General features: G+C 40.1%; 1 protein-coding gene across 1 annotated transcript; it reads right to left on the bottom strand.

Moving 5' to 3' along the window:
* Positions 1–2,405: 2,405 nt before the first annotated feature.
* On the bottom strand, positions 2,406–6,461 carry LOC147895905 (putative F-box/LRR-repeat protein 19). Its single transcript, XM_087383242.1, has 2 exons — positions 6,088–6,461; positions 2,406–3,277 (listed from the first exon to the last, which is right to left on the bottom strand). The coding sequence occupies exons 1-2, from the start codon at positions 6,411–6,413 to the stop codon at positions 2,593–2,595; spliced, it is 1,011 nt and encodes a 336-aa protein (XP_087239368.1). The 5' UTR covers positions 6,414–6,461; the 3' UTR covers positions 2,406–2,592.
* Positions 6,462–23,867: the final 17,406 nt, after the last annotated feature.

Genomic DNA, 23,867 nt, shown 5'->3' on the forward strand with positions numbered 1-23,867 from the left:
TAGATAGAACACATAATTACTGATGTCTCATTTTGCTTGCAATCCCATAATGCTTTTCATTCAACCACAACTAGAGGTCATACATGGAAAGGAGGTTATAGTACCTAAACAAATTCTCTATCATCAAGATAAGTGTACTCGTGCAGGAATGTATGAACACAACTATTGATGCTAAGTGCGTAGATCTTTTTGTGTACTTTCATTAATGAGGAAGCTTTATAGTTGAGCACCTTTACTTAATAGTTCCCAGTTTGGGACAACTACTATCGCGATGGAGGAAATGTAGCATGCCAACACTTTTTGATGGACATTGGTACTACCTTTTCTTCTCTTTTTTTCTTTTAGGGGGAGGGGGGGTCACGTTTTACTAATCAAATAAGTAAGTATTTTGTGTGAATTTTCTTCTTATAAGACTTCACACATCGACTAGTGATTACTTTCCATGGTTTATACACCATCAGCCTACACCATGGTATGATGGTGATGGTCCCTTTCGCAAGGGTAAGCCACAACTCACTTTTTTATAGCGTGTAGCTAGTCACATACAAGTGATAGGATGTTAGGAGCTAGTGCATGGGTTGGACTCCACTATATATGAAGTTATAATATAACTTCACTACTGCATGGGTTGGACTCCACTATAAATGAAGCTATAATATAACCCATAGAGTTGTCCAAGTTTGCAAGCATTGATTTTAATGATTTGCCTCCACTATCGATATGCCTCATGAGAGTAGGATGCTCTGCACATCCATTGAGTTTCCATACCCATCTATAGGGCTATGTTCCTAGTATCTTCATACTGGGCTTAGTAGGTGAGCCTTGGTGTGCTAGGCAATAATGCTGAAATTTTCATGGACAGACTGAGATTACATAGGAGTTCACCATAAGTGGATGTAATCACTGAAACCAATAATCTTTGAGTATTTTTCCATTTTAAGCCGAACATTCATGTGCACATTAGATAATACACGATGAATCATAACCATTGGTTCAATTCGGATAACTTGGGTAAACTTTGAGGAGTCTCGTGTCTGTTATGATCATAGGGTGTATTAGACGTACTAGGCCCATAATGTGTTTCAAATCATGCAAAGCCTAGGGTGAATTAATTGTACTAGGCCCATAATTTGTTTGAAATGTGTGCAAGGATAGCTAATCAAAAAAATATGTATTTATTGAAAAAAAAAACTAAAAGCTATTTTTCACTTATAGTTGCTTTCTTTCTTTCTTACAAACGAGGTGTCAATTTGATTTTGTTTTTCATTCTAGTATAGAGGTTGTTTCCCATGCATAGCAATATCTCATACTTTATTCTGGGTGTCACACTTATTTCGGACTTAGGAGTTCTAGTTCCTGATTATTTGCTCCCGCTTTCGAATTCACCTGTCGCAGCTTTTGGCTTCACCACTTTCATGCTTCGAATTTTCTTGTTTCGTGTTTCATATTTACCTATGCATGCAACTTTTGGAGATATATAGCTGTTAGGCTTCTTTTGGTGGCACCTATTTGGCATTTTGACAGTTTTGAGGCTATTGGGCATTGATTGGAGTGGCCTGCCAAAGTTTGCCGTCGTTTCTAACTGGGACTTGTGTTTCTAGATTGACAAGGCTGACGTGGGTAGTGATTTTTGTGTTGTCATGGAAGATTGGTGGTAGAACCTGAGTTCTACATTCAGCCCATTCTTTTGGCTGAGTATTGGCATCTCCCGGTGGCTGTCAGAGTTCTACCTACATACTGGCTATTGCAGGCTATTTTGGAGGTGTCCTATTTTCTTATTTCATTGTATAATCTCCTCCCTATTCGGACTGGAGTGATATTTTAGTTAGTTTCCTCCTCTAGTTCGTCCAAAGGTCTGCAACATCATTGTATTCAGAACACCAGAATTATTGGAATATAGATATACTATGTGCTTAGCTCTGGCAGGTTCACACCCCATGGTGACGTCATTTCTGTGTTCATAAAATTGAATGTTGTTCCAATTCTCAATTGATGGCTACTTAAACTTCGGGTGTTGATTAAATAAATAATTGGAAACACTATGACATATATCTTAATAGAGCATTTCATGCTTGTCAACTCTTTCTTGTACCCATCTGTTTCATGTCGTACTATAACAGGCCCATTTCGGGCAGTTACTCAATGATTTATAAAACTGGAAAAAAGAAAATCAAAAGCACCACGTGCTTTAAGACGGAGGGAAAACAATCACGTGACTGAAAGAGAGAATAGACAAAGTTGCTCTTTCAAGTTCTGAGAACACATGTTCAGACCTGTCTATGAATTTAGTGACCTATACACACTAAAATAAGCATGTTTAATTGTCCAGTATTCTTCACCTACGTCATGCAATTACGCTGTAACCTAACATTATCACATGCACACCACTGTGAGGTCAACTTGGATTTATAAGAGGCACAATTAGAATAAATTCACTGATAGCATGAGGACAGTAAGTACATAAGTTTCAGTACAATTTTTACATCTGTTTCAGAGAGAGTGTCTCCAAAGATAGTGTAGGAAGCCCACCATTCTCTCCTAATATATATACATATTCAACCCAACAGCACACGAAATGTAAATGTATAGCCCTCACACAGTGAAAGAACCAGAATATGATGGGGTATTCTCCATAAGCTCTCGTTGCCTGTCTGTATGAGTTGGAGCATACCCAAATACAATTCTGGGGAGTGGCAGAATCGAAATGTAGGGCAGATGGAACCTTCTGTATGCTGGATCAGGTAATTGCCAACGATCATACCTGGCACCACGAGGATGGCTCGATTTGGGAAGCCGAGGCCTGATAAACTCTTTCAAACTCTTCAACCTATCTCCCGCATTATCCAATGCTCTCCTTGTCATATTTGAAGATCCGTAGAAGTCCAAATATTCTAGGCTGGAGCATCCATGGACTAGTGCATCCAGGCCTTGATCGGTCAGCTCTGAATATCTCATGACAACACTCTTCAGTTGTGGTGATAATCTTGACAATACAATTGCTTCCTCATCAGCATTCACTGACGAGAGAGCTTCCAGAATTTTCTTAGGGATGATACTCACTCTGGTAATATCAGAGACATGGTTCATCATGCTCCTTTTAATAACCGTCAAAGTTTTGCAATTCTGCCCAAACTGTTGCAGTGAATAACTTGAAATTTGTTGACATTCAGTGAGATCCAAATATTGCAATTTTGGGCAAGCTGCAGCGACTTCAGAGGCAGATAAATCTGTAACACTTGGGCATGATATCAGTGACAATCGCTCCACATTGGGACACCTGCAACGACATAATTTGCACGACAACGAACACCCAATAGAAAAGATATCAGTGAGCAGACGGATAACTTCTGGTGTATATATAACCTTTCTTACTCTTATTCCAGGAGGGCATCCAATATACAACCACTGAAACCACAAACATTGAACAAGCTCCAGCAGGTAGACTCAAAGGACATGCCTCCCTTTTTTATTTTAATAAAGCACAGCCTTTCATCCAAGTATGCCCCTAGTGCATTGTCACATGGACCGTGCTAGACACCCTCCAAAACCCCAGCAACAGCTAGCCGATTGGATTATTCAACACAGGCCTCGATCTCCAGAGAGGTATTTTACACTCGGGTAGGAATTACACGGAGCCTTGGTTAGGTAAACCCTTGAGGCCGCTGCAGGATATGATTTTGGTTCTACAATTTGGTCTGGAGCAGTTGGTCGAAGTGGAGAAGTGTGCATCTAGACTAACCGATCCTTATCTCCAAAGATCTTTGATGAGGGAGGGGTCAACGAAGGAGAGCAGTTTGGAATGGAATATGATTTGGGACCTCAGGACTGGCATTGAATGTGTGGAGACCGTTCTGGCGCTGGCTCATAATACTTGTACAAATAAAATGAGAGACATAAATTGAAAATCAGACACTAGATTCACACTTCAAAGCCAAGCCTCAAAGCTGTCAGCAAGAATACTATGATTGTGAAATATGTATGATGTATCCAAAGGCAAGACTTGGGACTCATACCTTAATGAAGGCTCAATAAGATAATAGATATCACTTGTCTTCCCATGAAAACTTACTTTGAAGATTGGATATATTCAACTCGTTGCCCAACTCTATGGGTCTAATGTCTGATCTAAGTTAGAGACATCTGCTGCTACATTCCCACTGTGTGCACTACTACGATCATCAGCTTCCTCCCTCTCACTCTTCCCCTCCACCTCACCAAGCTTGAGTTCTTGTGCTTCCTCAACATTCCAAGGATCTTCAGTCCTCACATGTGAGGCCTTCAACCCTGGGCTGTACCGCTGTAATTTTCCTCTAATCATGAAACCCATGAGGTCCTTAAAAGCTGCCCATGTCTAGGGCGTCCAAGATGAAGTCCTCAGGTGTGGGGATGGTGCATGCCATTATAAAGAATCTTCTCCTCATCCTCATCATTCATAGGATATATCCTTCCAAAGTTGACAGCCATTCTTCCAGCTCATTAGGATTTTTGTTCTCTCCTTTGAATCTGTGGACCGTCAAAATATCTTGTTAGTATGTACCACACACTGTTCAATCAGGCCCCTGCCAGAATCTAAGAAAGGCAAATTAGCCCTGAACACGATGATAGGCCCATGTAAGCATATGCAACTCTAACAAGGTAACATCAATGTCCCACAAACCCCTTTGCTTATGGCGCAGATGGAGTCCTTCCACATAAACCTGTCCTGGTATAGACTCGTCTCATTGAGATCGCGACCAACTCCTCTCATAGGCCCTGTGCTGAAATAGAGCTGAGAAATAAGTGGTAGAAGGAAAGGCGATGTACAATGCTCCCTTGGCTGGCATGGGCTGCTCATACTGGCATATCTCCCTTTGCTCATAAAAATAGAAAGCAGTCTAAAGGAAAAAGTACCTAAACCCAAAATAACCCCGATAACACTTTGGCTGCTTCCTACATGTGATTGATGCACAACAAGGTATTCTGCACATTTTAAAGAAAGCCTATAAAGAAAATACACAAATTCGTCAGAGAAGTCTTGGCCTTCCACATTTGTCACTTCACAACAAGCTATATCATGGTATAGCCAAGCCTTCGAGATTCCTGCAGGGCTGGAGGGTTGACGGTAAATGCAATGCAGTCAGAAGCTGAAGACGGGCAAAGATTCAGAGGCTCAGGTTTGGGTTCCAAGTCCAATATAACTGCGGTGAATGGACAGACCACAGCACTGTACAGGTGGGGTTAAGAGAATTGAGGAAGGAGGGGAGGGAAAAAAATGACTAATATTCAATTGGCCTACAATTCCCAACATGGGGAGCACCTGTGCCGTGCTCTCACTCATTTCCACTCCTCTAAATCAAAGTACTACTGCTCCCCTCTTTATTGCAGCTTTGCTGGCTTGAAGGTCAATAGAGGCAAGTCGCCCGACCCTTGAGCGAGAGGTACACAATAAACTTTGCATAAAGGCTTGGATGCTGGTCTACATAACCTACCTGTCATTCGAAGGATGCCCAGAAGGGAAAGTCCTCCATCCTGCCCTCTTATTCCCATTATAAGAGTAACCTGCCCCTGATAACGCATTATCTGGCCTTTCTCTCTGCGTGATCAGTTGGCTTCCATAACCAGGTTCTAAGCCCAATCTTCAGTTGCGAAGGCAAACATGAAGCACAGTTTCATCTTATTGTACTCTGCTCACTGGACGAAGTGCCAGATTGAGCTTTTCGCATAATCAATTGGTCGGAGGCAAGTTAAGCCACGCCCGCAGTCACAGCAGGATCTTGTTGTGTACGTGAGCCGCCTATCAGGGCCTTTTTTTTTCCATTTATCAAGCATTGAACTGCAATTCCACAAGCAAGACCAATGAGGCACGTACGAGTGCGCAATTGTTCAGGCCATAAGAGAGAGTATTGAAACGCGCTTCAACCGGGCGTGGACGAAATCATAATATTCATATATTAATCGTCTCGTAAGATTCATGTCGTACTAGGAAACTTTAAGGAAGAACAAATCCATAACACAGCAGCGCGGAAGTGCCTTCCAAGCACCGGAGAAGTGCAGCTGCGATGCCCAATTTGAAAAGAAAGCAATCCAAGGGCGAGTGATATAGCATACCGGGCCGCCAAGTAGCGAACGGGTGCGTCAGAGCAATGCCGGGTGCGAAGCTGGCGCAAACGACCACAGCTACGATCCACGGCAAGAGCAACCATACAATCCATTTTCTTCTCAAAAGCGGAGAGCCACCAAGAAGTGGTCTCCTGACGCTTCAGAAAGGAAGGCTCCATGTCGACGAGCTCCCAGCAGGCGGGGTCGAGGCTAGCGAGACGCCAGCTACGGCAGACGAAGGGGATGGAAAGGTAGAGGTCCTCGAAATCAAGTTTGAGGAGGATCTCGACAAGGGCTTCATGGATGAGATCGGACCAGGAAACGTTGAGCTCCATGGATGCTGCAACAGCGGGAAATTGCTGCTTCAACAACACAGAGATCAACCAAGACGAAGAAGAAGATGAAGAAAATGAATGAAACAAGAAGATGATGATGAAGATGACACTAGCCACGTGTCCATCGCTTGCGTGTCCTTCCCACCATAGCTTGCGTGTCCATCCTAGTCAGCTTCACCTACCCCCTTGCTTGACTGACCCCTTGCGTTTACTTAAGTCCATAGCTTGCTTCTACATCCCAGTAAGCTTTACCTACCCCCTCGTCATCATCTCCCTCCCTTCGTCGTCGCGGACCGGTCTGAGGACTCACCCGCCGCCGCCACCGACCTGTCTAGAGACTTGCCCGCCCATTGTGCATTGAACGCACCTCGCCCGTTGATCGTGCGTGAGCATCCTTTCCTGCCCTTGATCTCGGGGCATGCCCATGATGGCGTATGTCCTTGACCACCCTTAGACAACAAATCGGAGCATCAACGAGGAGATAGAATGCAATCGCGGGCAAAGAACCGAAGCAAAGACATGCCAAAAATTGATGATGAACCAATGGAGCAAAACAAAAGCAATGCAACAAGTGAGTGGGGGCATGGGTGTAGGGCAATTTAGGGGTGCCCACACATGTTTGTGTGTGTGCCGGGGTGCAGTAGCCTACCCTTTTCTCCACCTGCATGTAGTGGATGGAAGGTGTACCAAGGTACACGAAGAAGGCGATGCAAGATGGCTCATGGAATAGAGCAAATCGGCACCTAATTTTGGCCAAGGTTAGCAAAGAAGTGCATTAGTGAACAATTTGGAGAATTGTTATCCTAATGTTATCATCCTTGAAAATCACCCGCATTTTGCAAATTTAGGAATCCCATTAAGAGTGCATTCCCGTGCAGCTGTAATTCTCTTCTAGAACAAGAAAGTAGCAGAATTACTACTATTATTGGAACAATCCACAAGGATTGGGAGATTTCAAGGACTTTCTATTTTCAAGGCTAGCATCAGGCTTTTGAGGGACGGACCCCATAGGGATTGGCAAATTCCAAGGACTTCCTATTTTCAAGGCTAGCATCAGGCTTTTGAGGGACGGACCCTGCAGGGATTAACAAATATCAAGGACTTCCTGTTTTCAAGACTAGCATCAGGTTTTGGGCGATGTTAGCCTTGATAATAGGAGCCCCAAGTTTATCGGGTCATCTCCACCAATGAAACCTGACAGTTCATCTGAGATTCCCACATGAGACAACAATAACTTCAAGAGATTCCCAACCAACCTTGTTCCCACCCATGGTGCATATACTATTAACTCATGTAAATCTATAAGCCAAAGCTTTCCTATATTAAGCATCTATGAGAGAAAGGCTAGCTCTAAATGGATCTACTATGATGAATTGTAGTTAAAGGAGAGTTGAGAGAGCTTTATTGTACATGCATCTATATATAAAATCATAGCAATGAGGTTTAGGTACCGTATTTGACAACTACAAGTATTATTTGTAAATTGTAGTAGCTACTCATCTCTCAACACAAGTAAATGGAGCAAAGGACATCCTCTCAATAAGATGACTTTTGGAGAAGAAATTTACTATATTCAAATAATTACAATAAATTAAGCTATGATGATAACATGAATCCAAGGCGATCAAACCCTAACCAAGGCCATTATCTTTACTTAGCACAATATTTTGTAATAGCACCTACTAGAGAAGATCTAAAGCACGTCAATTAGTTTAACACGTAGTGTTTAAAATATAACAATCTTGTAGCATAAAGCTAACTCATGTAGCCAAAAGGTAAACAAAACCTTGGGTTAACAGTTCTACAGAAGGCGAGTGAAAGATTAACCATATTTGTTATTCTAAAGAGGTATTCACAAGACTTTCCAAGATTATAATTGTAAAGCTACAATGTTTAAAGGTTTGGAACTAGTGTTAATAGTATGGTCCCATGAGGAAATTTGTCTTGGAAGGCTATTTCCAAAAGCAACACATCACTTCATCACTCTAATTCATTTTAATAGATCATCACATCTCTTATATTTTAGCTTGAAATTGCTTTCACGCACTAAGCAAGATTCATGTCATTACTAGTAAATGTTTTAGCTTGAAATTGCTTTCACGCACTAAGCAAGATTCATGTCATTACTAGTAAATGTTTTCAATGCCATATTGAGATTAGTTATTGTAGAGGGCTACAAGAAAAGCACTTGGTCGAAGTCAATAGTGCAAAACTTAAAGAAGCTCATGTTTCATGAGTAATCTAATGAATGATCACTAAATTCATAGTAATTGAATCATTCACAAGAGAACTCAACAAATTCAACCAAAATTTTCATCATTACTTTTAAAAAACAATAGATGAGTGTGTCATTTGTATCCATTTTCAATCCAAAAATCAAGTAGTGCTCATTGAGCACACCTCACCATATTGTTGATAAAGAAGCCGATTAACTATTTTAAATAACTTCTATTGATTGTTCAATGTAAGGAACAGTACATATAAGTGCATGCTTATTGACATGGACATTGTGCATTAGAAAAGACCTTCATTTTACAATAAGCTGTGGAAATACCACCTGACTCCACTCAAAATATACAAGGAATTAATGCACAGAGCTTCATTTTACAAATAATTATAAATAGGCTATGGAAACTCCACTCAAAATGTACAAGGAATTCTTAACTAAGCATGGACATTATAGAGCTTCATTTTACAAATATCTATAAATAGGCTGTGGAAATACCACCAAACTCCACTCAAAATATAATAGGAATTCTTTAATTCTATTGTAAGCACAAATACAAAGCTTTGTGGTTAAATAAGGGGTTGGTATCTAAGGACAACAGAGTCAATATAATAGATTGGGTGTTGATGTAGCTTATTATTAGAATCAATCATCCAATCGATTTTACTGCATGTCATCATCTTTGCAATAAAATCAAAATATACAAACAAACTATCAACTTTGATACCAATCATTATCAAAATGATTGTTTGTTAATAAGGTGGAAAACCTAGTATAAGACCTACTTGAGCTAAGGAATCAATGTAGCATTAATGCATATCTATGTTATGGATTGATCGATCTAGTATGCATGTAATGATGATCCAATTGTGTCGGTTAAAGGCCATTGTGCCTTAACCCCGATTATGTACAATACTTAAACACATATATATATGGATGACATAGAAGATTAGGATGTTCTGCACCCACCAAAAACTTGTGTGGCTCTCTTTTGGCTCTCCCTCTCTCTCATCCTCTTCTGTTCCTCTTCCATTGAGAGCACTCTCAACTGGTATCAGAGCCTGGGTGGTCTATCTGATGCTTGTGGGTGGTCTAGCTGAGCCCTTGTGGGTGCCGAGAGCCTAGAGCCTGCTACTGTAGCTCTATGGGAGGATGAAGCAAGCCTCTGGGTGCTTATTTGAGCTACCCAAGTGGTATTGGAACCTTGTGGAAGCCTACAAGTGGTTTCCAGATGTCTCTGAGTGATTTTTTACAAGCTTGCAGACGGTTTTGGAGCAAAAAGACGTTTTATCACCATTCCCCTATTCCTTTTGACGATGACGATGACTAAGAGTTCGGAATGACTTGCAAAGGCAACCATTGCTTGCTTTTGGTGTCCATTGCACTTCGGGAGTTCGAAAAACCCTTCATTCTTGAATTTGGGATCATTTCATTGGATTTCTGGCTCACTATCTTTGCTTCAACGTTTTTCAACCAGTGTGTTGGAACTCAAGTTTGAAGTAACCATTCACAGATTTGTTAGTTTTAGTGGACTAAGGAGGTCCTCAAACTTTTGTGTTGCTCATCATTCGCACTCCGGTGGTGTTTACAAACAGATCGGTTTGCTTAAATGTTTTCAATTTGTGTGTTGGACTCGGTGAGTGGGACCATGGTGTCCAAAACCATTTGTTCCATTACACTCCAGAGGCCTGAAAATCCCTATCTGTTAGCTCTTGCACGATTCCATGGAGATTTGGAGAAGTTTTGTCTCTCTGAGACCTCAAATCGTCTGTTTCTCTGTCAAAAATCCAAAGGTTCAAACCTTTGATTTTTTGACTCGCGGCATTTTTTATTGAACCGTAGGCTTCTAAGGTTTCATTTACAAGTCCATTGTAAGCTTTGACTTGAGTTTACTTCACATCCAGAGTGATTTTATGAAGTATTTATTGAGTTGCAAAAGCGCAGGTCATGTCATTGATGCCGTGTATGCAAAGATTACAATGGTTTTGAGGCATCTCAGGTTTTATTTTCAGCACCGATCGTTGCCTTGAGGTTGTGATTTTGAGCATACCTTATGCATATCACTTTGGTTGCAGTTTGAGCCATGTGCGCTCATTCGTGGTGTGCATTAGATTACCGTGGATGCATTACAAGCCATTTGGATGCATTGTGATCCTTGTTGGATGCACTGATAGGCCCAAATTGCCTTGCGGGATGCTTTATTGATGGACATTTAGCAAATAGATGCTATTTTATGCTCAGGGACAGCTTTGACACATTGTAGTTGATGCACTAATAGTGCTATGCTCTCTTGGAGGAGACATTATTGGTGCTTATACCCATGGACGGTGTTTATGCTTGAGGCATTTGGCTCTTATTGCATTGGGTTTGCCATTGTTTTTGTCATTGCAAGTTGGCATTTTCTTTTGGGCCAAATTTGCTCATATGGATGCATAGTATATGCACATGATGCTTTGATATTTGAGTTCTTGGTGATATTACCTCCATTGTGGTAGAGATAATTGGGTGCACCTAGTATTTGGTGTGATTCTTTCTTGCAGGCGCTAGCATTTGGAATTTTGCTTTATTTGCATCATGGCATCCTCTTACATGTCTGAAAAGGAGTTTTTCAGCATTTAAAAAGTTTGATGGGACAAACTTTTCTCTGTGGAAAGAATAGATAAGGGATGTGCTTATTCAAAAGAAGCAGACTAAACCCTTAGAAGGGATTGCAGTTAAGCCTGTTGCTATGTCTGAGGATGATTGGAATGAGTTGGATGCATCAGCAAAGTCTATTGTTAGACTTCATCTTTCAAAGTCAGTTTATTTCACAGTAGTAAATGAGAAGACTACGGAAGATTTGTGGAAGAAATTATGTGCCACTTATGAGAAGGAAATTGCTTCTAATAAATTTTACCTCATGAAGAAGTTGTTTGAGCTATAGATGAAGGAAGGGGTCTCCATTGTTTCTCACTTGAATAAATTTGATATTATTTTCATCCAATTTCAGGCTCAGAAGCTGAATTTTGATGTGGAGACTAAGGTGATATTCCTCTTGTGTTCATTGCCATCCTCAAGGGATACCTTCCATACAACTGTAAGTAAATCTGCACCTGGTGGAGTACTGAAGTTTGATGATGTTGTGGGTAGCTTATTGGCTGAGGAGATTAGACGGAAGTCTATGGATGGCAACAAGTAGGATGCAGCCTTAAATGTGCAAAGGGGCAGATAACAGTTTAGGAAAAAGTCCCAAGAAAGAGGGAGGTCTCATAGCAAATCCAGGGTGTGGAACATGTAACCATTGTGGCAAGAAGGACCACATGAAAAAGGATTGCTACAAGCTGAAAAGAGAGCAAAAGGATAAGAAAAAGAATGCATATTGGGGTGCAAATAATGAAAGTGGAGAGATGGACTATCATCTCTAGGATCCAGAAGCAAAGAAGATCATACGAAGCCATGATGAGGTCCTTGATGAGTTGAAGATGCATAAGACACCCATGAGGAATGTGGAAATGAGGAGGATCACTTTCCAAGATGTGAATCCAACTGCATATGTTGATAGATAGCAAGATGTACATGCACTGAATGTGCAAGAAATGGTGCCACCAGGTACACCCAAAAGTACACAATCAAGGGCAGATGATGGATCATCTATTGGTGGATGAGCCAAATGTGGCTGATATGCAGGCAAGATAGTAAGATGAAATGCCCTTGAGAAGATCAACTAGAATGTCTACACTGCCTGATATATTTATTCTAGGGGTAGACTATGTGTTGCTTATTGATTGCAGGAAGTCTTCTTGCTACAGAGAGGCTATCATGCATGAGGATCAACACAAGTGGGAGTATGCTATGCAATCAGAGATGAGTTCACTCATGAAGAATAATACTTGGGACTTGGTTTCTTTGCCACATGGAAAGAAAGCATTGCCACATAAATGGGTCTACAAGATGAAGGTCATAGGTGATGATGTGCCTAAGTACATGGCCCTTGTGGTTGCTAAAGGGTTCAAGAAAGAGAAGGGTGTGTACTTTGATGAGATCTCTCCGATTGTGAAGATGACCATACTTAGATGCGTACTTTTGGACTTGGCAAAAGAGGATATGGAGCTTATGTAGATGGATGTCAAGTTAGCTTTCTTGCATGGGGATCTGCATGAGGAAATTTACGTGGTATAGCTGGAAGGCTTTGAAGGAAAGGGCAAAGAAAAATCAGTTTGCAAGCTGAAAAGGAGTCTCTATGGCCTTAAGCAAGCACCTAGAGAATGGTATCCAAAGTTTGATGCATTGCCTCTACAGTAAAATGTCTAAGGATAATAGTCTGAAAAACTGGCACTTTATGTGGATGATATGCTATTGGATAGCAAGAACACTTATGAGCTGGATGCATCGAAGGCCAAGTTGCATGAGACCTTTGACATGAAGAATTTGAGACCTGTATGTCATATTATTGGTATGCACATCACGCATGACTAGAGTAGAAAACTCCTTTGGCTTTTACAAAAGGAGTATGTTACAAAAGTATTGCAGTGTTTCAATATGGAGGGGGGGAAGGCTATAAGTACTCCATTGCCTCCATATGTGAAACTGAGTTAGGTAGATAGTCCCAAATCAGATGAGGAGAGATTCATTATGCATTAGTGGTTGGGATTCTTATGTATGCTATGATAGCTACTAGACCAGAATTGTATTTGTAGTGGAAGTTGTTAGTGAAGAGGCACTAGGAGGTAGTTAAGTGCATCATGAGGTACATGAAGGGTACCAAGGAGATGTGTATCCACTTTGGCAAAGGAGAGATGTGTGTACCTCGATACATAGATTCAAACTATGCAAGGCATTTGGATAGTAGGAGATCCACTTTTGGTTATGTGTTCACCTTTGCAAGTGGTGCAGTGTCGTGGATGTCTCGTGCACAAAAGTGCATTTCTTTGTCTACCACAAAGGCCGAGTATGTTTCAGCCACCGAGGATTGCAAGGAGGCTATATGGCTTGATTGGCTAGTGGGAGATTTGGGTATTCATATAGGTGTACCGACATTGCATATGATTCCATGAGTGCTATTCAACTAGCATGGAATCCAGTCTTTCATGCAAAGACCAAACACATTGAGGTCAGGTACCATTTCATCAAGAGGACAAGCATATAGATCTTGTCAAGGTTCATACAGATGATAACCCTGTAGATATGCTGACGGAGAGTCTACCTAGTCAGTGGTTTGAGTATTGTCATGTTTTGATGGGCATTGGATAATATGCTCATTGGCTATTCTCCCTTAAAGGCACATTGGCCTTCAAGTGGGAGGTTGTGAGGGTTAAAGGCCACTGTGCCTTAACCTCAGTTATGTCCAATACTCAAACACTCACACACACACACACACATATGTATATGGATGACATAGAAGATTACAATGTTCTACACCCACTAAAATCTTGTGTGGCTCTCTTCTGGCTCTCCCTCTCTCTCACCCTCTTCTGTTTCGCTTCCGTTGAGCGCACTCTCACAAATGATGATAGTCTTTGTGGCTATATTGGACCATATGTGGTACTCAAATTGGTTATATAAAGTAGTTAACTCTAGAAATTGCAAGATGCCTTTGTGACCTATCATTACTTATTTAAAGCTAATAATTGAGGTGTCAATCTGTGCTAGGTGTTGAAGTCTCCTAGGATAACAATTTCCATGTTTGTGTCAATATGCGCTACATGTTGGTGGTTGATAAATATTGATGTCTCTTAGAATACTAATTTCCATATTTGTGTCAATATGTGCTAGGAGTTGTGGTTAACAAATCATTTGATTCATGTTATTTCAAAATTCTTTTCATTGTATATAAATTTGTTTGTAGTACAAGATAATGTGCTTTAATTTTTTCAGAATGTTGTTTTAAATGAAATGACATGTTCTTCCTTATACTATCAAAAGCAACAATACATGGCAATCGGTTTTTCTCAAATTTTGACAAATACCACTATTGCATTCAACATTTTTCACTAAATTTACTTCTCTCACACTGATAGTTCATAAATAAAGTACACAATGCACACCTGTGTCAACTATGTTCTATCCTGTCACTTGAACATTCTTCTAGAATCTGTGCTTTTGGTTTATTCCCCTTCTTACTTATTTTTAAATATTTTTCACAAGCTAGGTCGTCTAATAACCAAAATTATTTCTCGTTTTGTTGTTTTCCTTATTTAAAATGAAAAATCACATGGTGCCACACAGTTTGTCATGGGTTGCAAGAGAACTAGACAAAGGCTATGAGATATGAAAGTTGATACACCCGATCAAGGCACAAGGAGGAGGTTGAAGGCCATGGAAACCAATGATACAATATCCAAATGATAATGGAAGAAAAATTTGCAACGAATGCAGAGGGAGAGACAATGCCAGGAAAAAAACCTCCTTGCTGTGAGCAGATATCCTCGGAGGAAGTAGATCCACCCATTTGAGCAGTGCCAGCAACACATTTCTTGAGCTATAAATTCCAACCTGGTGGGAGCGTTCAAGGCACCAACATCAAGTCATTTTGGGGACTGCCAGGCTCGTGTCCTCAAAATATTTATATTGTACCCAATGATTCATTGAGTGCCCACTCTTCCCAAAGAGGTCATATTCTCTAACTTAAGGGATGTCCTCAACAATGTGAAGGAGTGCATAGCTTAGATCAGCTAGCTATAAAGAGGGCAACATTAGCTATATTATTTTCATCTAAGATAAACAAAAAATTTCTTGGGGCACAACATCGAGGATGTTGTCCATTAGAAGGACCAACATGATTCTAGCGATTGTTGTCAAGTGGAAGTGATGAATCTAGGTATGAGATGTCTGTGAGCATCAACTGATTCCTAGAAAAAGAGAGATTGCCTAAGTGACAAAGTCATCACTCCATTGGCATTCTCCAAGTTCAAGAAGGACATCTATAGGCTATGGATTGGATGCAAGCACCAAGAGAACACATCATACACATGCTCACACAATGCAGATTAGTCCGACTTCCAAAGGATAGCTCATGGTCTTCCGGTCACAAGAGCCTACAACGCTACTAAAGTGTAGGGCCTTGTCACGTGCTATTAGGCACTCTAATATTTTTTCAGAGTGACAACAAGGTCATTTTGGTGCACCACTTGGCTGTTGGCAATTCGTTTGGCTAGAATATTCATGGCCTATTCAACTTTAAAAAAACAAGGTGGGGATCCCACTAAGGATTCACCTTTTGGAATGTTATTGTAGATGCAAGCCATTGATGGTAGAAACTATGTCCTTGCTGTGGCAGGAGAGGATAGCCGGTTTAAATCTAGGTGCCTACTTGCGTCATAGTTCCTAGGCTTGAGCAATTATGATCAAGCAAACAATAAAAGGTTAAGGAAAGATTTGGCAATTCTACCCTTTTGACTTAAAGTAGATTTAGAATGTTCTCCTCTTCTAGGTCCATTAATACAGAGACATGGGGGTGGGTCCATGGGTTGACAAATTGTTTTGTTGCTACTCCCATCATAGTTCCTAGGCCAAAGCAGCAATTGATTTCTAATAAACCATAGGCCTTGTCTTTGCAGGAAAAGGTGATTTTCAAGTAGAGTGGCACATGACCGGGGATCTTAAAACACTCAAGTGCATGTATAACATTAGTAAAGGAGGCAACTCAAAGTCTCCTTGTCTTTACTGCAAAGAATCAGCTCAAGTAATGGATTCAAAATGGTGGAAGAGAGCACCTAATAGAGATAAAGTTGACCCTGACTTCAAGGCCATTCTGGACATTCCACTATGTAATGTTCACATCTGCACATTGCATGGTCTATGTCGAATTATTGAGAAATTGGTATTTTTATATATTGGATTTGCTTGGAAACTCCGTCCCGAAAAAAATAGAAAGGATGCTCTTCAAGCATTGGAAAAAGTGTTATCCGATATAGGTCTGCATGGAGGAGATGTTCAAATCACAAAGGATTTTAAAAAGTCTACCAATGGCAAGGAGGTACCAATCAAGCCCTCTATTGGTGGTGTTAAGGCAAGAAGATTCTTGTCTCGACCCAAACACAGTAAGCAAGTAAGGCAAGGTAGAGCAGTTTCAAAGATTAATTATGGATTGTGGAAGCAAGTCCATAATGCTGTGAAAGATCATGAGGCAGATGGGGAAGCACGAAATAGGAAGGCAGAGGTGTGGAGGTCTCTTGATCAACTCTTCATGTTCTGTGACAAAGTAACATGGACAAAGAGTGATTACAAGAACTTTGAGGAGGCAATTAAACATTTTGGAAAGTCAATGAAAGACGCGTGGACAGCCTGTAATATAACTCACTACATGGTAAGGTTATGTATTTTTCTTTTACTTAAGTGTGATCCTCTTTTTTTTTATTACTTACTATGCATTCTTATGTCTTACAGCATATCATATACAACCACCTTCCCTATTTTGTCAAAAAGTATGGATGCCCAGCTATTTGGTCTACCCAAGGCATGGAGAAGTCTCACTACATGGCACGTAATGCATTTTTTAGACACACACAACACTATGGAGGGAGTCAGAAGGCGAATAGTCTGAAGGAAGTCTTCCAATGGTTTTACCGAGGCATACTACAGAGGTTGCATGCTAAAAGAAAAGTTGCTAGCTCCAAAATCAAGCTTGCTTTTCTTCTAGCCCAAAAGCAAAGACGAAGACAAGCTCTAGACAATTCAATTGCAGCAGAGAGACATAGACAATGGAGGGAATCGAAGATATTTAGAAACCATAAATGGACAAGTAAACATGAATAGGACTCATTTGTAACTTATTGGTGTTATGTCCACATGTTTTCAAACTCATTCAATAGAAATTTTTTTAGTGGAACAAGTGACTCTTGGTGTTATGCATGAAAAGTATTTCAATGTGAAACATATGATCTGAACTTAATACAATTTGTTTACAATTTCAATATATTGTTCATTTAATATTTAACGACACCACTCTATGTAAATGTACAAATCATTTCATCATCAACTTATTAATCATTTATACAAGATCATACCAGATATCAAAGACTTTATACAAATCAGTTCAAATTTAATATAATGTTTGTGCTATATTCGATGACTAAATCCTATTTCTCCCAGGGCCTGCCGATCGGAACTCTCTTTTTTATCTTGATTGGAGTCTTTTTCTTCTTTATTGGCTTGATGTCGACTGTCTCTTTATCCTTTTCTTCAGCTCTCTCCACCTGTTCCTCTTCTTGGACTGTGTCGCCTGATGCAATCATGGGTGGCTCTCAAAACCTTACGAGCTGGTATTTTCCATAGCCCTCCAGATATTTGGGCTCCTTAACACCACATGCTAATGCATAAGAAGTGTAAGACAAAAAGTAAGCGGCCCTAGAGGCCTACTTATTCACATAATCTCCAAATATATCTATGGCAGACAACCTCTCTATCAAAATGATCTTTTCCTTTTGCCATGAAAGAACATGTCCACCTAAAGCCCTGGACAAACATTTTAGGAAGTAAACAATGGCTTCTCCATTGTTGCTCAACTGCCTATGGTAAATCAAGATCTTGGCACTGCCTAGATCATGAATATAATGAGCTAGGCCTGACATTTTGCGAAACCCAACCTGCCTGCTTCCACTTGATCTCTGGAGGAATGTGTCATCCTCAATTTGTAGCTGCAACATATCAAAGGATTGGAGTGAGACAATACACAACCTACAAAAACAAAGTTAAGAAGAAGTCAAAGTATATGATTTGAAGTACCTTCTCATTTTCATCAGCAACAAGCAGTTCATCTTTCCAAAGATTTATCCCTCTCCCTTCTTGTCCAGCCTCTTCTTTAGGCTTTTCTGTGTATAGTGCTGAGAGATTCATAGCTTCCTATGTGAGCTGGAAGGCAGCTTCATCTGGCTCTTGGAACTTTTTAGCCTCTTTGAAACAAAATGAAAGGGCCTCTACAGGATCAAACATTGTTTCCAAAGCCAGTAGTGAATGGTCATCCTCTATGCCAACCTCCTTGTCAAGCCTTAAAGCCTAGGCAATAAGGGAAATGGCATAGTCCTCCCTCAAATCAAACATACACTCTATATCATGGAGGAAAACATAATCCTTTCCACTAATCAACACACCTGGAAGCATGGGCACTGCATAGTTGCTGCTCTGAACATCAAAATCTTCAACTGGCTCTACTCCCCTCAGAGTTTTTGTCCTCAGTTGAACAAGGTCAAGAGCAGCCACTTGCAGCCCCTCATCCTGAAGGTTGATATCTTCTTCTTGCTCTGCCATTTCTGTGACCAAAGAAACATCCTCCTTTTCCTCTGCTTCAGATGTGTCTTCTTCTTCTATTTCCTGCCCTTGTTCATCCAAAGACTCCTGACTGAAGACAATGTACATAAGAAATGCCATGCTCTCCTCCAGCACTCTGCACTTTCTGGTGTGCAAAGTACAGTTGAATTTATAGTGATCAGGTAGGCTGTCAAATCTTCTGTTCACATGGTACCTCAGCCTGTCATTGGAGACAATATGATTTAGGTGCACAAAAACCTTTTCTCCTCCCACAATTCTTCCTGCCTCTGTCAGTTCTTTGAAGGCATCCCAATAGTCTGAAAGAAAATCTTTGTGCTGCTCCAGTATAGAGCTCATTGTGAACTCCATGTTGAAAATACTGTGGTATATATGGAAGTTACTCTGAGCCTTGCATTTGTGAAGAAACTCAAATAGGAGCAAATCTGGAGAATTGTCCTCTTCTGGTTCCATTTGTTTTTTGATGGAAGAATCAGCACTCTGCTCCAGCCTCTTCTTTTTGCCTGTTCAAAAACTTATATACTATGAATTCTATATGCTGACATATGCAATCAGTGAATGCATTGTATATCACCAGATAATTCCTTCATGACATCTCATGACTCACCTGGTGATTGCTGTGGTCTAATAATAGCAGCAGAAAAGTCCAGCTTCCTCTTGAAAGGTGGGGCCTTGGAGCCAGTTGTTCCAAAACAAAAACATTTCTCATCATCAAGGAAGATTTCCACAGGGCTAAAGATAGCAAATTAATGAGGTAGAAGTAAGAACCAAATAATACACAGGAATTTGCAACAAAATGCGATATGGGCTGTTTAGAGAATTATAAACCACTCTCCTCGCATTTTGTTGCAAATTCTCAAATTCTATTCATGTGCATGTCAAATCAAGCACTTGGTTCATCTCAGTGATTCCTGGACACTATGATCTCATATGCAAGAGAAATAATGGAATGAGTGAAACTATTCATGAGGAATGTGTCAACAACAGGAATTTGTAGCAAAATGCGATATGGGCTGTTTAGAGAATTATAAACCACTCTCCTCGCATTTTGTTGCAAATTCTCAAGTTCTGTTCATGTGCATGTCAAATCAAGCACTTGGTTCATCTCAGTGATTCCTGGACACTATGATCTCATATGCAAGAGAAATAATGGAATGAGTGAAACTTTTCATGAGGAAGGTGTCAACAACAGGAATTTGCAGCAAAATGCGATATGGGCTGTTTAGAGAATTATAAACCACTCTCCTCGCCAATGCCATCTTTGACTATCTTTTTTCCTCGCAACTCATAATGTTGGTAAATTTTCATTCGCATCTTTTGAAATTTAGGGGGGGGAGAGAGAGAGAGAGAGAGAGAGAGAGAGAGAGAGAGAGAGAGAGGGAGGGAGGGAGGGAGGGAGGGAGGGAGGGAGAGAGAGAGTATTTTTTGGCAAGCGAAAACCATCATGCTAGTATAAAAATCCAGCTTTTTGGTCAAAGCTAGCATGTTGGTCGAAGCCATCATGCTCGTTGACTTGGACACTCCACCCACCAAATAGGGAACCCCTATTTGGGTTGACTTGGACACTCCACCCTATTTCTTCCCTCTCCCATACCTGTAGGATCCCCTTCCTAACACATTTTTCATTGGCCTCCACAAGTAGATGTGTCCTCTACAACCTCTTCATCATGGGCGTCCCCTTCTTCACCACCATACACATGAACATAACTCTTGAATGGCATCTTACAAGGCTAGGCTGTCTGTTTTCCTAGTTTTTTTAATGTATGATGAGCGTGCGAGTTACGTAACCTCTTCAATAGAGAATAAACTCTTTTCCTTATGTTTTCATACTATTTGAATGTTGAAAGTAACATGAATTCTAGATGAGCATCTAGATGACGTGGAATTTATCTCCCTCGTTATGCTTCTTCCTTGGATTATAGGGAGCACTATGTCATATGTTTCTTCATTGCCCTATGCATATATACTTCATAAAACACTAGGTACCATGTACATTACTAAAAAGTTATGACTGATTATGATTATGATAATGGGCTTTTGAAAAAATCAAATTTTGCATATTCACGAATAATTCGTAGAAGTCACATGGATTGAATTAAGAACTACTAATTAGGGTTGGATTCTCATGCATCACTAGGCCTTGTTGGTAACATAAGATATTAAAGCACCAAAAATATAATGCTTATGCTTGGATTCTAACTCTATGTTGAGTTATGGATGCTAGGCCAAGATGGCAACAAACTCTTTATTTCTTTTTGCTTCCATAACTCAAGAATGGAGATGGCATGAAGAGGGTGTCAAGTCTCTTCTTCCTTTTCCACTCTCTTGCCCCTTTCGCGACTTTGCCTTTCAAACGGATCCAAGTAAGAAGATCCTCCATCAAACTATGAAAACAAAAGGTCTATTTTTTAGTCATAATTAAGGAAGAGAGTGAGGAAACTCAAAAGTCCAAGTGTCTTATGAATTTTATGTGGATTCTCCAATAAAAAGAAAATAAATTCATTATGAAATTCCCTCTTCTCAAAGTGACTTCTTTACAAGAAGGCAACCACATGTGCCACTATGACTAAGAGGCACATGATAGAAATACCTATCATGTGTGGACCATGTCTTTACTAACCACTTGATGAGATAAAAGATATTGGAGATGTAGAATTTGTTTCACGATATTATGTCATGTTACACATTATTAAAGTGAATGTGTAACTCCTCTTAAAGTAACTTTTACATAGGTAGACAACCATGTTGCTAGGTGAGTCACATGATAGGAAAACCTATTATATGTGGACCATGTCCCCATTTTAGCACTTTATTAGGGAACTCATTTTGGAATTTTGACATGATGTTCATTAATGAAGTGACTTTATCTCAAACTACTTTCATCTTTCTAGAGCAGGTAGGTGATTATGTTGCCAAGAGACACTACCCAGGTTAGTGCCTAATTATAATAGGAGACTTCCTCCCCAAAAGATGTGGTAACTTGACTATATGTCACATGTTTTCTCACAAGAGGAGAAGATTGTGCGTTCATATGAACTTGTTTCCTTGGTAAATTTTGTAAGAACAATTATTGAACACTATATTACTATTATGCAAATGGGAATGAGGCTTTTAATAGCATCATACAATGACGTGCATCTTAAGCCACATGCACATCCTTTTTAAAGGACATAGTTTAAAATAAATAAAGAAACATAATTTTGAAAAAGGTGTGGGACATGGTCTCATGATGAACATTTCATCCTTCCCCAACTAGTTAGGATCAATGCTCATAATGACGCTTTCTTGGTTTTTCCCTTTTGTAAATCAATTAAGTTGTGTTGCTATGAGCACTACTGGGATTCTCATAATGGTTTCACAAGATTAGCTTAACATTCAAGTCAAAAGCATTTGAAGTGGTGATTTTGTGTACTTCCAACACCTGTCATGTGCAATGAACAAATGATCAATTTGTGTGTTAACCCAAAACAAGTGTTGCACATCAATGTGTGCAATCCATGCATATTTTAAGTAAAACATCCAAGCAATGAGGATATTAGAACAAGAAAGAAATGTAAAGATTTCTATGTTTTTAGATTAGTAATTTTGCACATAGGACAAATGTACTCACATATCATAAATACAAGGTCTATTCTCAAAGATGGAAGGGAGATGTGGAGAAAGAGGATGAGAACTCTAAATAACAAATTACATGAGGCAATTTCAAAATGGGATGCATTGTATAGGTAGAACCTTGCCATTTGTTTATGGGACAGTCTCTAAATGGAGAGAAAATGGGAGAAAACTAGCAGATGCAAAAGTTCTACACCATAAGGTTTAGGAAAGATGAAGGTGCTCTTAATTAGTGGATGGTTTGTGTCGAAGGGAGATGACAAGGTTTGTTGCATGAACTACCAGTGAGGTTTTTCCACACATAGATAAATGACCTATTCAAGGTCAGGGGCCCTCCCCTCATAAATAGAGACATTCTTATTAGCCACTCTCCTCTTCTTGAGAGGCCACCTCTCCCACCTTTTTTTATTCTTTTCCATTCTTTAAGGAGCCTCTATTATAGAGGTTTACATGCTCGATCTATTGTCCATAACTTTGAAATGTTAATTAACAGGGATGTGCTTATGACGTTTAATCAAAAACCTATTGCTTACTTCAAATTATGTAGGATTAATCATGTTGCCTTTGAATCGGATATTGCTCCTTGTAAGCCAACTTGAGGCCGTTGGGATGGAAAGGTTAACTTTTTGTCCCCAACATTCCCACCATGTTTTTGTTTATGCTTTTCAACAAGAGTGCACAAGTGCTCACGGCCGTAGTCTCCTAGTATAATGGCAAGCAAGTGCTTTTGGATGCAAAAGAGAAAGCACAAGATTTTGTAAAGGGCATAAGGCCATTAAAAGGAAATTTTGTATGATGATATCCATAATGGCAACTTACAACCCACAAAAAAAAATAATTAGAGGCAAATTTTCACAAAAGAGTTTCAATCCTCCTACCTTTGAGGACGGAATGCTAATAAAATTTTGGCCAAGAGTTGTTTTTCCATTTATGTTTTGTGGGGGGGACTTCATTCTCCCCAAGTAGCTTTGCATCACTAGTTGCCTACTCCGTTGCTTCAACAGTAAACTTCATTTTTCAAAGGATACTGGTTAGGTTTATTTTCTTCTGGCTTGTCCTTCCTTCTTGAGTTGTTCATAGCACAAGGCCGAGAGTGTTTAGACCAAGCGGCTAAAGTATGTGGGTGTGTTTGTGCCGGTCCTGAGTCACTCGTAGTCACTCGTATGGGGCCACCACTGGTACTCCCGAGAAAAAAAAAACTTATATGGAAAATTCACATTCAACGAAGATTATAAATAATGCATGCATAAAAACAATATCAAATGCAAAACCCTACTCATAGCTCCCAACCACGAGAGAGCCAAGTTTTTGGGCCTGCCTTTGAAGGCCTAAGTTAGGTGCCTAAGTTAGGTCAACCAATGTATGGAGAAGCA

The sequence above is a fragment of the Dipteris shenzhenensis genome, chromosome 12, assembly GCF_047967505.1.
Source record: "Dipteris shenzhenensis isolate YYH24624 ecotype China chromosome 12, Dip_SZ_1.0, whole genome shotgun sequence".
Taxonomy (NCBI): Eukaryota; Viridiplantae; Streptophyta; class Polypodiopsida; order Gleicheniales; family Dipteridaceae; genus Dipteris; species Dipteris shenzhenensis.

Coding starts and splice junctions, on each gene's coding strand:
- LOC147895905 (XM_087383242.1), bottom strand. CDS start 6,413: ATGGAGCTCAACGTTTCCTGGTCCGATCTCATCCATGAAGCCCTTGTC. Junction 3,278..6,087: donor GTTCGCTACTTGGCGGCCCG/GTATGCTATATC, acceptor ATGTCGTTGCAG/GTGTCCCAATGTGGAGCGAT.